The sequence below is a fragment of the Muscardinus avellanarius genome (genome assembly GCF_963383645.1).
Source record: "Muscardinus avellanarius genome assembly, chromosome: 3".
In the NCBI taxonomy this organism is placed as follows: domain Eukaryota; kingdom Metazoa; phylum Chordata; class Mammalia; order Rodentia; family Gliridae; genus Muscardinus; species Muscardinus avellanarius.
The window spans coordinates 110,636,497-110,651,064 of NC_137788.1; the positions used below are offsets into that span (position 1 = coordinate 110,636,497).

At 54.6% G+C, this 14,568-nt stretch overlaps 1 protein-coding gene across 1 annotated transcript; it reads right to left on the reverse strand.

Annotated features, from left to right (window-relative positions):
- Positions 1-935: 935 nt before the first annotated feature.
- On the reverse strand, positions 936-7,707 carry NHLH1 (nescient helix-loop-helix 1; the record flags this gene model as incomplete). The annotated part of the gene is made up of 4 exons (XM_080691538.1): positions 936-1,398; positions 3,237-3,298; positions 6,436-6,489; positions 7,699-7,707. 4 exons carry the CDS (start codon positions 7,705-7,707, stop codon positions 936-938), a joined length of 588 nt encoding a protein of 195 aa, XP_080547664.1.
- Positions 7,708-14,568: the final 6,861 nt, after the last annotated feature.

Genomic DNA, 14,568 nt, shown 5'->3' on the forward strand with positions numbered 1-14,568 from the left:
GAGAGCCTGCGGGAGCTGCTGGGGAAGGGGGGCTCACACTCCCCAAAGTGCACAACTCGGCAATAAATAGCAATATTTATAAATAAATAAATAGATAAATAAATACATACATAAATAAATAACCGTGCAGAGCTGGGAGGCCGGGTGGGGTGCAGGGACCCAAGGAAGAAGGCAGGCAGGAAGGAAGCCCAATCCTTGTAGGGTTTCTAGGCTTGTCTACACTCATCCCCACCAGAGCAGGCGGGGGCTGGGGGCGTCTCCCCTGCTCAAGGGTGGAAAAGGTGTAATGACTAGGTCCCCTTCCAGGCCACGAGAGCCAACGGCCGCCCCTCCGCGGGCTATTCTAGGGCTCCCTTTGCATCTGACCCGCGGGTTCTTCAGTGAGGAGGGCACAGTTCAGAAGGTCCCCCCCACCCCCCACCCCCGTGCTGTTTGGAGATATCCTCCACTGTCCCCGGGTGGAGGCTTGCCTTTCTCTTGAAACAAACCAGGAGAACATTGTGATGGGGGTGGAGGAGGGGTGGGGGGTCTACATAGCTCAGGACCTCCAGCCTCTCAAGCCTGCAGATTTGGGAGAAGCCCCAGCTGTCTCTCCCTCCACTCTCTGGTCTGAGACCCATCCCCACCACGGGCAAGCTGGGACCGAGGGGAGGGCTCCCCCAGGCCTGGGAGCTCTGCAAATGTGGGCTCGGGGAGGAAGAGGCAGGTGCTAGGTAGGCCAGACAAGGACTCCATCCCAGATGTGGCCAGCGCCGCCCTGCTAGAGGACGTCCCCTTGGGGGCAGCGTTAGGGTGGTAAAGAAGGTGACCCTTGAGGCCAGGGGCCACTCTGACTGGGCCCGGGCTCAGGCGGGCCTGGGTGCCGATGCGGTTGTCATTAGCAACGGGAGGCTGGCGGGCTGCTGGGGGCCAGGGCTACGGAGAGGGGCTGCGGGTCACACGTCCAGCACATGGTTCAGGTAGGAGATGTAGCAGATGGCCAGGCGCAGGATCTCGATCTTGGACAGCTTCTTGTCGGGGGGCAGCGTGGGCAGCAGCTTGCGGAGCTCAGCGAAGGCCACGTTGAAGGCCTCCACGCGGATGCGCTCCCGCGTGGCGTGCGCCGTGCGGTACTTGGCGGTGGCCCTGCGCCGGCGCCTGCGCTCCTCGCGGCTCAGGTGCTGCAGGTCCTTTCGGCCTGGCTCCCCCGGCTCCGAGCCCCGGGCCTGGCCCGCGCCGGGACCCCCGGGCCCCGCGCCCGCCCCGCCCCCGCAGTCGCTGAAGCCAGACTCGGTCTCCGAGTGGCTGGGAGGCAGATCCAGCTCCATGGGGTCCGAGCTGAGCATCGTGGTGTAAGCCGCCCCGCCCCGGGCGGTGGGGGCGCCCTCCCCACCCCTCCCTCTGGAGCTGGAGCTCTGGCTGCGGGAGGGGCAGGAAGGGCTGGGGTCTGCCGCGGAGCTCCGGGAAGCCCAGCCACTCAGGGTTCCATGGTCAGGAGCTCAGACAAGCCTAAAAAAGAAAGGATAATTAATTATGAGGGGCAGAGGGAGGGAGGGAGGGAGGAGCTGGCGGCTGCGGGCTGGGGAAGTGCGGTCGGCCTGGAACCCAGAGTGGGGGGCTCCTGGAAGAAGGCAGAGGGAAAATAGTGAGAAGGAAAGGAAGCGGAAAGTAACAGGCAGAGGAAAGAGGATGGTATAAAACTGAGTCAGAGGCTTGATATCAACGGTCCCGGTGGCCAGTACTTGGGAGACTGGGACAGGAGGATGGTAGGTTTGAGGCCAGATACAGCCCAGTGTGCTGGCCCATGATTATAATCCCAGTACTTAGGAGGCTGAGGCAGGAGGATCACGCAGGTTACAAGCCAGCCTCAGCTACTTAGTGAGGTTCTCAGAAGTTTAGTGAGACCCTGTTTCCAAATGAAATATAAAAGCCAGGCGTGGTGGCGCACCCTTGAATCCCAGCTTCTGGGAGGTGGAGACCGGAAGATCTTGATTTGCAGACAGCCTCAGCTACTTAGTAAGGCCCTTTGCAACTTAGTGAGACCCTGTTTCAAAATAAAGAATAAAAATTAGAGCAGGGGGTGTAGCTCAGAGGTCAAATGCCCCTGGGTTTCATCCCCAGACCCGCAAAAAATAAAATACAAAATAGGTCTAGGAGTATAGCCTGGAGGTAGAAAGCCCCTAGGTTCCACCCCCAGTACCAAAAATAAAAAAGCAAAAAATAAAATAAATTAGGACTGGGGTGTAAAATAGGGCTCCAAGGTAAATATCCTTGGGTTCAATCTCCAGTAACACACACACACACACACACACACACACACACACACACACGAATTAGAGACGCAAAACTATGAAATCCCTAAAAAAAAATAAAAACCCGGGGGAAAGCTTCATGACATTGGACTTAGCAATGGTTTCTTGGATTTGATACCCAATGTAAATGCAACAAAACACACACACAAAGATGAGACCACATGGAAGTTAACTTCAGTGCCTTGAAGGATGCGATCACCAGAGTGAAAGCCCAACCTCAGGAACAGAGCAAACACTTGCAAACCAGACATCTGACTGAGAACTGATACCCAGAACACCTAAGAATCCCCACAAGCTAGGCTCAAAAATATCAAATAACCCCACGAGAAAGGGGCTGGTGACTCAAAGAGACCTTCCTCCAAAGATAACGTATAGAGGGCCAGCAAGCACACGCGGCGAGACGCTGATGTCACTAATCGCAGACATGCAAATGAAAGCCACGGGGATCACCAGCTCACACCCAGTAGGGATGCCGACTCTGAAGTTAAAAATCACACCCAGGACAAAAACCAGTGTTCCACAGGTGTAAAGAAATGAGCTCCCCCTGTCCTGTCAGTGGGACTATCATCCATGCAATTGCTATATGGGAAAACGGAGTGAATGTTCCTCCCAAATTAAAAATGATGCAAAGCCAGGCGTGGTGGTGCACATTTGTAATCCCAGCATTTGGGAGGCTGAGACGGGAGGATCATGGTTTGAGGACAGCTTCAGCTGCTTAGTGAGGCCCTCTGCAACTCAGAGAGACCCTGTAAATAAAGAATTAAAAAAAATAGGGGTGTGTGGCTCGGAGGTAGAATGCCCCTGGGTGCCATCCAAGTACTGCAAAAAAAAAAAAAAAAATAGATGCAGCGCTGGCTCTCGTCTCTGGGTATCTATCCAGATAAAGCAGGGTCTCAGATCTGTGCACATTGCATTCTCTCAGAAGCACCCTCCACAGCAGCTCACCTGCTCATCCGGCAGAATAGATAAACGTCACAAGGTCTGCACATGTGTCCCAGGCTGTTGGTCTTAAAAGGAGAAGAGTCCCATCTCACGCGTTAACCGCTAACGTAGATGGACCTTGAGGACATTATGCTAAGTGCAGTGCGCCAGTCACAAAGGACAGATGACCCGTGGAAAGTCGTCTAATTCACAGAGAACGCAAATGGAATGGTGGCGGCCAGGGGCTGGAGGGAGGGCGGGGAGGGATCGTTTACTGCCTGCAGACAGCTTCACAGTTACACCACGAGGAAGTTCTGGAGCTCTGGTCCACAGTAGTTAGCGCCCTGAGCGCCGCTGAGCTGTGCCCCTACATATGGGTAGACTTTGTGCTCCACCTTTTCTCCATAATAATAAACAAGGGTGGGGCAGCGGAGCCAGACTGGAGGGAGAGCTCCAGGGAGGTTGGCCCTGCGACTCTAGACCTCCCCCAGTTGTGAGGGAAGAACTGCCAAGTCTGGGCTGTGCACCCTTGCTTGGGGTGGAGGAGGTAAACACACAAACTGACATATGGACCCGGTTAGCCTTGCTCAGTCCTCCCGGTCCCCCCGACCCTAGACAGCAGGTCCTAACACCCTGCCCATGAGGACCAGGGGAAGATAGCTGCCCAGCTCCCTGCACAGGGCTGCACCTTCCTCTAGCTCTGCCCTCTGCACCCTGAGATCAGCCCTTCCCTGATCCTTTTGGAGGCCCTGCAAGAAAGTTCAGGGAAAGAGACACACTCAGCCTTCTTCTACCACACGCCCTGCCCTAGCCCAAGGCAGAGCGGCCCTGACCTGCCGACCAGGGCATGCACAGCTTCTTGGGGCTGCTGCCCTTACAAGGTCTGGCTAAGGTTTGCTTGTCCCCGGATCGGGCAAAGCTAGCTGAAACACGGCCCCGGAACAGCTGGGAAAGGGCTTTGCTCGGGGGAAGTGTTGGGGGGACAGGGCGCTGCTCACCACCTCAGATAAGAGTCAGAAACAGAAGCAAGACGGCTGGCTCCTTCACAGTATCTGCAAAACTCACCCTGCCCCACTCTCCAGAAAACAGGTTCAAATGAAATGCTCCTAAGCTCTGGGGGTGCTGGGTCGTCGGCGGGCAGGCAAGATGGGTACACAGAACCGAGGCATGGCACCAGAGGTGCTCAGTGCTGAAATTAAGAGCGTACTCCAAGCCAGGCATGGCGGCACACACCTGTAACCCTAGTCCCTGGAAGGCTGACACAGGAGAATCGCAGGTTTGAGGCGAGACTCAGTATCTTAGCAAGGCCTTCCACAACTTAGACCCTTTTTCAAAATTAAAGAAATAAAATAGGGTTAGGGGTGTAGCTCAGAGGTGGAATGCCCCTGAGTTCAATCCCTAATACCCTTATATTCCAAGCCAGATATGAAGGCTCACACCTGTAATTCCAGGACTTGGGAGGCTGGGACAGGGGGATTGAAGGTTTGAGACCAGTTTTAGCAACTTAGTGAGATCCTCAGAAACTTAGGGAGACTCTGGTTTAAAATTTTGAAAAAGGGCCAGCAGGGGTGTGGCTTCAAGGCAATGTGCCCCCGGGTTCAAGCCCCAGTACCAAAAGAAAAGAAAAAGGAAAGAAAAAATACACCATATTCTCGGGTTTCAGAACATCAAGGGGTAGCAACAGGGTGAGCTTGTGTGGGGACGTCTCACAGTGCAGCCTAGTGCCCCAGCTCCCCACAGCGTGGAGGGTGGGGACTGGGCGTCCAGCGCGGGTTCCCAGCACACGATCAAAGCCCAGTTCTCTGATGGTCCCCATGTTCTTTCATCCCTGAACACTTGACCTGCCCCTTCCCACTCTGCGCGCCCCACCCGGCCCCACCATCCCCAGTCCAGCCCCCGCAGCAGCTTCCACTTTGCTGTCCAGCCCTCAGCCCGACCGCTGCGTGGCTGCTCCTGGAGTCCCGGGACTCAGAGGCTGGGGCGTGGCAGAGGCCACTTCACAAGCTACTTCTGCTGCCCGCAACCGAACGGAGGACAGACAGTCACAAAGAATCAAAGAGGACTGGGAGACACAGGGAGGCTGCGATGGACGCGAGAGGTTCCCTCTTTACCTAGGAGGACCCTGTCGAGGGATCCGAGCCGGCAGGGCGGGGGTTGGCGTCGAGAGCCCCAGTCTCCTCTGGCCAGTCGGGGCTCATCCGTCTGCAAAGTTAGCGCCCAGCTTCCTAGAGCCCTTGGGGGCAGCGTGACGTGGCTGTACAGGCTTCGGGGCTGATAAAAGAAGTAGACATGGTGATGTTCTAGGGCCAGGTGGAAGGGATGGGCCGGCCAGGCTCACAGGCACTTAGAGACACAGGCACACCTGAGCGGGGCCTGGTCCTGTGCATATATATGGAGACACACACACCCCTGGCTCTCTATTGGCTGGCCCAGGCACCCCCCTCATCAATATTAAATAACCAGGCCAGGCAGCCATTGGCAGAGGGATCTGGGAACCCCCCCGGGAGCTGGGGCGGAGGCTGGCCCTGGGGGGGCGGTGGGGGGGGGCAGGGACATCTGTTCTTCATGCATATTTCATAAGCAAGGACTAGAGAGCAGGGGAAGGGGTGGGGCTGGGGCGTGAGCCAGGGCAGGACCACCGACAACCCCTCGGGCTCCCAAACGGAGAGCTGGGGCTAAGGGCCAGGGGTCCCAGTCTGAGGGTCTCAGGGCTCTTTCCCCATATCTCCTTTTCTCTGAGAAGGGTCTTTAAAGAACCAACAGGGAGCCCGGTGTGGTGGCGCACACTTGCAATCCCAGCATTCAGGAGGCTGAGACGAGAGGATCAAGGTTCGTGGCCAGCCTCAGCTACTTAGTGAGGTCCTCTGCGACTTAGTGAGACCCTGTTTCAAAAAAAGAATAAAAAATAGGGCTGGGGGGTGTAGCTTGGAGGTAGAATGCCCCTGGGTTCCATCCCCAGTACCACAAAATATATAATAAAAAAAATAGGTCTGGGGTGTCACTCAGAGGTAGAATGCCCAGTACCCCCACACACACACAGAACAGGGAGAGGTAGCAAGGAGAAAATGGGGGGCACTGTAAGTCAGAGGAGGACCCAGAGTCCTTGCCCTAACTATGCCCTCAGTAAAGCGGGGACCCAGGGCGCCTCCAGCTCCGACCCCTTCTTACCCAGCACGCCCTTTCCCAGCCCAGGGGCGGGTCAGATTCAGGAAGCAGACCCCACAAGGAATTCCTCTAGGCTGGTCAGCCCAATGTCACCCATTGGGAACTTGGGGCACTGAGGGGGAAAGGGGCAAGGGCGGAGACGAGAGGAGGGACGAGGGCAGGGCCCGGGAAAGGACGGCAGGATAGCCCAGGCTGGTTCCCAGCAGGCAGCGCTTCAAGTGAACAGCGAGGAAAACAGATCCAATGTTTTGTGCAGATGCTCACGGACCAAGTTCACGTCAGGAGCTTGGCCACTCCAGCGCATGGAGTCAGGGTGGGAGAGAGGGGAGCTGGCGCTGGGGCCGAAGGAAGCCAGGAGGCGGTGGGCCAGCTCTCAGTGGGTCAGTTCTCTCCCTCCTCAGCTGTGCAATGCAATGTCTTGCTAGAATCTTTTTTTTTTTTTTTTATAGTACTGGGAATGGAACCTAGGGTCATTCTACCCCTGAGCTATACCCCCAGCCCTATTTTGTATTTTTTATTTTGACCCAGGGTCTCCCTGAGGTGCAAAGGGCCTCACTAAGTAGCTGAGATTGTCTGAGAACCATGATCGTCCCGTCTCAGCCTCCCAAAGGCTGGGACTACAAGCGTGTGCCACCATGCCTGGCTTCTTGTTGGAATCTCTGTGAGTCTCTAGAATGAACCCAGACCACCAGTGAGGACTTGGGGCAAGGTGCTGCAGCCAGAAAGGTCCAGTCCGTGCCCGCTGCCCCCGGAGCTTCTGTGTTTGTCGTGTGACTGCGTGGTACTGGGGACGGAACTCAGGGTCACACTACATCTGAGCCACACCCCCACACCCCCTTTTGATTTTTCGATATTTGGAGTTGTTGTGGCTGTCCTTGAACTGGTGATCCTCCCACCTCAGCCTCTGACATTCTAGGTGTGTGCGCTGATGCCCGACCCTCAGTGTCTTTTTCTGGAAAGCAGGGTTAAGTGTGGCAGCTTCCTAGGTTGCTGTGGTGATCAAGTGTGAAGACCCGTGCCCCCTTCCAGGCCCAGCGGGACCCTCAGGTCAGAGAAGGGATCTGGTCCTTTGCCGTGGCTGGTCAATTTCTTCTGAGCTTTCTCCAAGTTGAAGCATTCCCTTAGGGGAATCCCATAATTCCTCCCAGAGCTCCCCCTCTGCTCCCTGCCCCCAGGTCTGGGAGGTGCCAACTCCCACCTGGGCAGGCCCAGACAGGTGCCCAGGCTCCAGCAGATGGGCTGAGCTGGAGGGGAATGGAGACTTGGGGAGGGGGGCCGGAGGGAGGCAGGGGATCAGGTGGCATCTTCGATATTACGTCACCATTGCCATGGTGCCGATTAAAAACCAATCTCCACCTAATGAGCCCCCGGCAACAACAGCTCCACCCCCACCCCCCTGCCCCGGAGCCCATCCAGGGACTCCTCGGGAGAGAGCTCTCTCCGTCAGGCTGCTGGAGGGAGAAACCATGAGGGATGAGGGGAAAGAAAAAGAGAGAAACCCGAGTCACTGGGTAACTGTTAAGGGGGGGGGGGCACAGAGAGATGGGAGGTGCGGTCCCCGGGAGACAGATTTAAAAAGAAAAGGAAAAAAAAGAGGGGGAAGGATGGAGGCAGGATGGCCAGGTTGCCAAGACTCAGGGATACGAGAGATGTCGGGAGAGACCAGAACAGAGCAGGAGACTGTCAGGGACGCAGGGGAAGTGCCAGTGCAGAAACCTTTCCAGTGGAGATCTGGTTCGGAGGTGTCCCAGGGAGAGCCCAGAGCAGAAGGGAGACAGGCCTGGAGGGATGCAGGAACTGAGAAAGAGCCTTGAAGCAGAGAGGAGCCACAGGGGAATGGCTGTGGGAGGAGCCAACCCCAGTGGCTAGCCCCTTCTGGTAGACCAGTAGGCCAGACGCTTCAGCCCCACAGCCGCCCACCCCCAGAGCCCTGCATCTGATGGCAGAGGGGAGAGAGAACAGGCGCAGGGGACCCCTTCCTCCTCCTCCTCTGCACCTGTCAAGATGGATCCTGGGCCCCCAGCTTCACTCTGGGGCTCAGGTTCTGCTCCTTAGGGGAGCAGCTAAGAAGGACGTTCTCAGCTGGGTGCAGTGACGCGTACATGGAATCCCAGTACTTGAGAGGCTGAGTCTGGAGGATTGCAGGCTCAAGGCCAGCCTTGGCAGCTTAGCAAGACCCTCGGCAATTTAGCAAGATCCTGTTTCAAAAAAAAAAATTAAAAATCAAACGGTAGCTTGGACATAGAACATCCCTGATTTGAATTCTCAGAACGAAAAATAAAATATAATAAAATAATAATAATATACTGCCGGGCGTGGTGGCGCATGCTTTTAATCCCAGCGCTTGGGAGGCTGAGACAGGAGGACGCACAGGTTCGAAGCCAGCCTCAGCTACTGAGTGAGGCTCTCAGGAACTTAGTGAGACCCTGTTTCCAAATAAATATAAAATAGGTCTGGGCATGTAGCCCGGAGGTAGAAAAGCCCCTGGGTTCCACCCCCAGTACTACACACACATACGCAAATATATATATTGAACTCTGCTGGGCATTGTGGTGCATGCCTGTAATCTCAGTGCTTAGGAGGCTGAGACAGGAGGATCAGAGGTTTACTACCAGCCTCAGCAACTTAGTGAGGCCCTATTTCAAAATTTTTAAAAATAGGGCTGGGGTGTAACTCAGAGATAGAATGCTCCTGAGTTCAACCCCCCCTCCCAAAAAAGGAATGTACTCATGGTTGATAAAGACTAGCTCAAAGCATGAAATAGCGGACGGACAGCTACCTCTACTGATCCTGGTCCAAGTCCCGGTGACTAGCCTGGACTGAGCCTTACTTCACCAGTGAAATGAAGATTACATTGCTGTCTTTTTTGTGTGTGTGTGTGTGGAACCCAGGGTCATTCTACCTCTGAGTTACACCCCCAGCCCTATATTTTATTCTTTGTTTTGAAACAGAGTCTCACTGATTTGCAAAGGGCCTCACTCAGTTGCTGTCCACGAGCAGTGATCCTCCTGTCTCAGCCTCCCAAGTACTGGGATTACAAGCATGCGCCACCGTGCCCAGCTTCTACACGCTGCCTTTACAGTGCTGTTGTGATGTCCAGGTACAACGTATGCAAACTGTAAAGGGCTCATCTGAGACCCTCACATTGGTGCCTTGATTTACAGGTGGCGAGAAGTCTCACACGTCCCAGTGTCCAAGCAGGATGACTGGGCTGGGCTGTGGGGCCAGCTCGGCTTGCTGGGTGTCCCGCGTGCGCATGTGTGTGTGTGGGGGGTCTTCACTGTAAGGAGGAGCACGGCTTGGCTCGGGGCTGGGGAGGACAGTTACGCCTTCGTGGTTTATGCTTAGCATGAATCTTCATTCAGCCTGCACTTCACAGATGTCCTCCTCTCGTGCGGAGGTGGGCTGCTGTCGGGCTGGGGCAGTGAAGACCCGGGCCAGGCCTTGGTGGGGGAGGGCCTGGAGGAGCCGGGAAGCAGCGGGTTTGGCAGGAGAGGGGTGACATATGTAGGGAGCCCTGGGGACCCAACCAGGCGAGCGGCTGGCAGAGGGAGCAGACTGCATTAACCCTTTCCGCGCCACACTGCCTGACCCTTCCCCAGGAGTGGCCCGTGGCTGGGGTGGTGTTCTGGAAGATGCTGGTGGTATCTGGGGGGTCCCTGGATGAAGGGGGCCGGCCGGAGGAGCCTGGGCAGGGCCGTTGTGATGCAGGGAAGTCGCAGGCGCGTCTTGGAGCAGGCCCCAACTCGTTAAGGGGTTTCCTTAACCGTAGCTACCCAGGCTCCGTGGGTCTGTCTGTCTGTCTTTCTCTACCTCTCCCGTGGAAGGGGACAGCGGGTCTCCGCTCTGACTATCCACACAATCTGTCACTCTGTCTGCCGCCAGCCAGGCTGCTCCCCCGGCAGGGCAGGTCCCTGAGCCCCTGCGGGCCTGATGGCCTTTGTCTCCCAGGGTGGCCTCCCCTCTCCTCCTCCTCAGCTCCCAGCCCATCTCCAATCTCATTAGGGCCCCGACCACTGCGCGCCCCTCCCCCGCCCATCTGTCTTCCCTGAAGCTCCCCTCTTTGTGTCCACCCATCTGTTCCCACCACCGGGGCCCACTCCCCTCCTCGCCACGCCCGCCCTTCTCCCCTCGGACTCCTCCTCGCGGCCCTCTCCCCACCTCTGCATCTCCACTGCTCACCAAAGTCCTCCTCCTCCTCTGGGGCCCAAGAAGGTATTCGCTGGATACCTTCTTAGGTGTCTTAGGGTTGCCTTCTCCTTAGCTCCCCTCGTCCCCCTCAATTGTGAGTAGAGAAAGAGAGAAGGGCCTCTGGGGTCCAAACCCCCCACCCCTGAGAAATCACCAGCCCCAGCGGCAGGCTGTAACACTGGCATGCGATTGCATCATTTAAGTGGGATGGCTGCTCCTGGGGCCTCCTGAGGGGCCTCCACCCCGTTCCTGGTCCCCTTGGTTGGCACAGGTGACAGTCCCCCCTCCCCCCCCCAGTGTGGAACTGCTGTACCTGGTTTTTTTTTTTTTTATGGTACTGGGGATGGAACCCAGGGCATTCTACCTCCAAGCTGAACCCCCAGCCCTATCTTTTATTCTTTATTTTGAAACAGGGTCTCACTGAGTTGTGGAGGGCTTCACTAAGTAGCCGAGGCTCCCAAATGCTGGGATTACAAGCGTGCACCACCACGCCCAGCTGCTCCCGTACCTTCTGAGTTTGAATTCAGGAAGGAATCAAAATCCCTCTAGAGGACTTCTGTGACCCCAGCCTTCCAGGAGTCTCTGCCTCCCTGTCCTCAGCTCAACTTCTTTTGCAGTACTGGGGGTTGAACACAGGGCATCCTACCTCTGCGCTCCACCCCCAGCCCTATTTTATTTTCTTATTTTGAAACAAGGCCTCAAACCAGGTGTGGTGCACCCTTGTATTCCCAGCACTTGGGAGGCTGAGACAGGAGGATCACAGATTCAAAGCCAGCCTCACCAACTTAGTGAGACCTTGTTTCTAAAAAAAAAAAAGCAATAAAATCAGCCTGGAGGTATAATTTGGAGGTAGAATGCCTCTGGGTTCAATCTTAGTACCAAGAAAAAGAAAAAGGGTCTCACTAGGTTGATGAGACTTCCTATGAGTGAAGGATCATACCTGAGATCCTCCCTTCTCAGCCTCCTACGTCCTGGGATTACAGGTGTGCGCCACCACGCCCGCCCAGCTCAACTCCTGCCCAGCTTTTTCTTCCCTTTTAAGGATGGGATGCTGAATGCAGGACCCGGTACTTCACCTCCTTACATCACGCCTTTCCAAATCCCTCCTGTCCCTCACGCGTCCCTCCCTCAAATTGACCCAGCGCTGCTTTAGAGAGTTCATGAATTGATCAGCCTTTCAAATGGCCTGCCCCGAGGAGCTGAGGGTGAAGGGAGGGGGTAGTGTGAGGCCACAACTCCAGCTGTCCCCTACAGAAACACACAGACAGCTAGGCGAACCTCAGGCAGCAGCCTCACGTGAGCCCACACTTAATTTTTTTTATTGACTTACTGGGGAAGGAACCCAGGGGCATTCCACCTCAGAGCTACACCCCCAGCCCTATTTTTATTCTTTATTTTGAAACTGAGTCTCACTGAGTTGCAAAGGGCCTAAGTAGCTGAGGCTGTCCATGAACCGAGATCCTCCTGTCTCAGCTTCCCGAATCCTGGAATTACAAGTGTGTGCCACCACACCCAGCTGAGCCCACACTTTTAAAGGTGGCAACATTAGGCCGGGCGTGGTGGCGCACGCTTGGGGTGGTGGCGCACGCTTGTAATCCCAGCGCTTGGGGGGCGGAGACAGGAGGGTCACGCAGGTTCGAAGCCAGAAGTGCTGGCTTAAGAGACCCTGTTTCCAAATAAAAATATATAAAATAGGTCTGGGAGTGTAGCCCGGAGATAGAAGGGCTTCCAGAAACCCCAGTACCACCAAAATAATAAATAATAATAATAATAATAATACGACAACACAGGCCCAGAGAGAGGGGGATATTGCATCTGCGGCAGGCTGGAAAATCTGAGCTCTTTTACAACACGGGGCTCTTCCTCACTGTTCGCCTGGCATCAGTGAACCCTCCGTCTGCTGGATGTGGGTACAAGCGTCTCGGGCACTGGTCACACATGGCCCTATTGGTTACTTACTGCCCCCCCCCACCACCTAGGCTCCAGATTTGAAGTCTCTAAGGAAAGACGGTCCTCTCACCCTTCAACAGTGCTGCAACAGAGCGCCTTGCCTACCGCCATGCTGGAGACATGTTTATTACTGCTGTGGCCACCTGTGCAGAAAGAAGACAGAGTCCCAGTTCTGCCTTTTATTTACTGTGTGAACCCAGACTGGCCTCCTCTCTCCTCTGGGCTGGCTCCTCCTCCACCCCTATCTAATGAGTTAGAACTTACACAATCTCCAAGGTCTTTTATAAAAAAGTTCCCTCTAGAGCTGGGCATGGTGGTGCACGCTCATAATCCCAGCATTTGGGAGGCTGACAGGAGGATCACAGGTTTGCAGCCAGCCTCAGCTACTTAGTGAGGCCCTTTGCAACTCAATGAGACCCTGTTTCAAAAATAAAGGATAAAAAATAGGGCTGAGGGTGTAGCTCAGAGGTAAACACCCCTGGGTTCTATCCCCAGTACTGCAAAAAAAAAAAAAAAAAAAAAAAATCCTTCTAAGAAACAAAGTCCTACTGACCAAGGTGAGATCAAGGTAGAGAATGCCAGAATCTAGACTTAAAAAAAAAAAAATCAGTGGGGCATGGTGGTACTTGTAATCCAGTACTTGGGAAGCTGAGAGAGGAGGATTGCAGGTTTGAGGCCAGCCTCAGGACCTAGGGAATCCGTTCCTTTTCCTCCCTCCTTTCTCGCTCTCTTTCTTTGTTTCTTTCTTTTTTTGTGCTTGGATTGAACCCGAGGCATTTTTCCTCCCTCCTTTCTCGCTCTCTTTCTTTGTTTCTTTCTTTTTTTGTGCTTGGATTGAACCCGAGGTATTCTTCCTCCAAGCTACATCTCCAGCTCAGTTTTTTATTTATTTGGAAACAAAGTCTCACTAGGTTGCTGAGAGCCTTGCTAAGCTGCTAAGGTTGTCCTTGAATCTGTACTCCTCCTGTCTCAGTCTCCCAAGTACTGAGATTATAGGTATGTGCCATTAAGCCCAGATTCATTCCTTTCTTCCTTCCTTCCTTCCTTCCTTCCTTCCTTCCTTCCTTCCATCTTTTTTTTTTTTTTTGTGGCATTGGGGATTGAACCCAGGGGCATTCTACCTCCTAGCTACACCCCTAGCCCTATTTTATTTTTTATTTTGAAACAGGGTCTTGCTAGGTTAATGAGAATCTCACTATTTGCTGAGGATGTCCTCAAAACTGCAATCTTCCTGTCTCAGCCTCCCAAGAACTAGGATTATAGGTGTGTGCCACCATGCCCAGCTGAGTCCTTGTTTAAAAAAAAAAAGGATGGGCACGTAGCTCAGAGATAAAGCACTCGTGGATTGAACCTCCAGTACTACTCCCACCACAAAACATTCTGCTGGCCTGTGTCTTAGGGAACAGTGACCCTTAAATTGGAAATAGAAAGTGTTATACTTTACTCAGATGGGCTGCAGGGAGAACTGCTCATTAGCCGGGCGTGGTGGCACACACTTGTAATCCTCGTACTTGGGAGGTTGAGACCGGAGGATCACAGGTTCATGGCCAGCCTTGGCTACTTGGTGAGGCTCTCAGCAACTTAGTGAGACCCTGTTTCCAAATAAAATATAAAAAATAGGTCTGGGAGTATAGCCCGGAGGTAGAAAGCCCCTGGGTTCCACCCCCAGCACCACACACAAAAGGAAAAGAAAAGAAAAGAAATAAAAAATAGGGCGGGAGATGTAGCTCAGAGAAAAAAGAAAAAAAGCAAGCCAGCCTTCAGTGTTAGTCTGGAGGGATGAGGCATCACGGTAGGAGGGCGGGCTGGGTTGGAGGACTTGGTTCTCAGCATGCCACGTGGGTTGGAAGGGAAAGGGTAGTCTTAGGGAAAGAGAAGGGCCTCGGTGGAGGAGGAAGGAAACCAGAGAGTGATGGTCTGCAGGCTGCTGGCGGCTCCTCATGTATAGCGTACAGCGCTGGAGACATCAGACACCGGCGGCATGGCCTTAGAGAGTGCGTCTGGAAGCCTGGAAGCCATAGAGAGCCACCCAGAGCCACGGCAGGAGAGC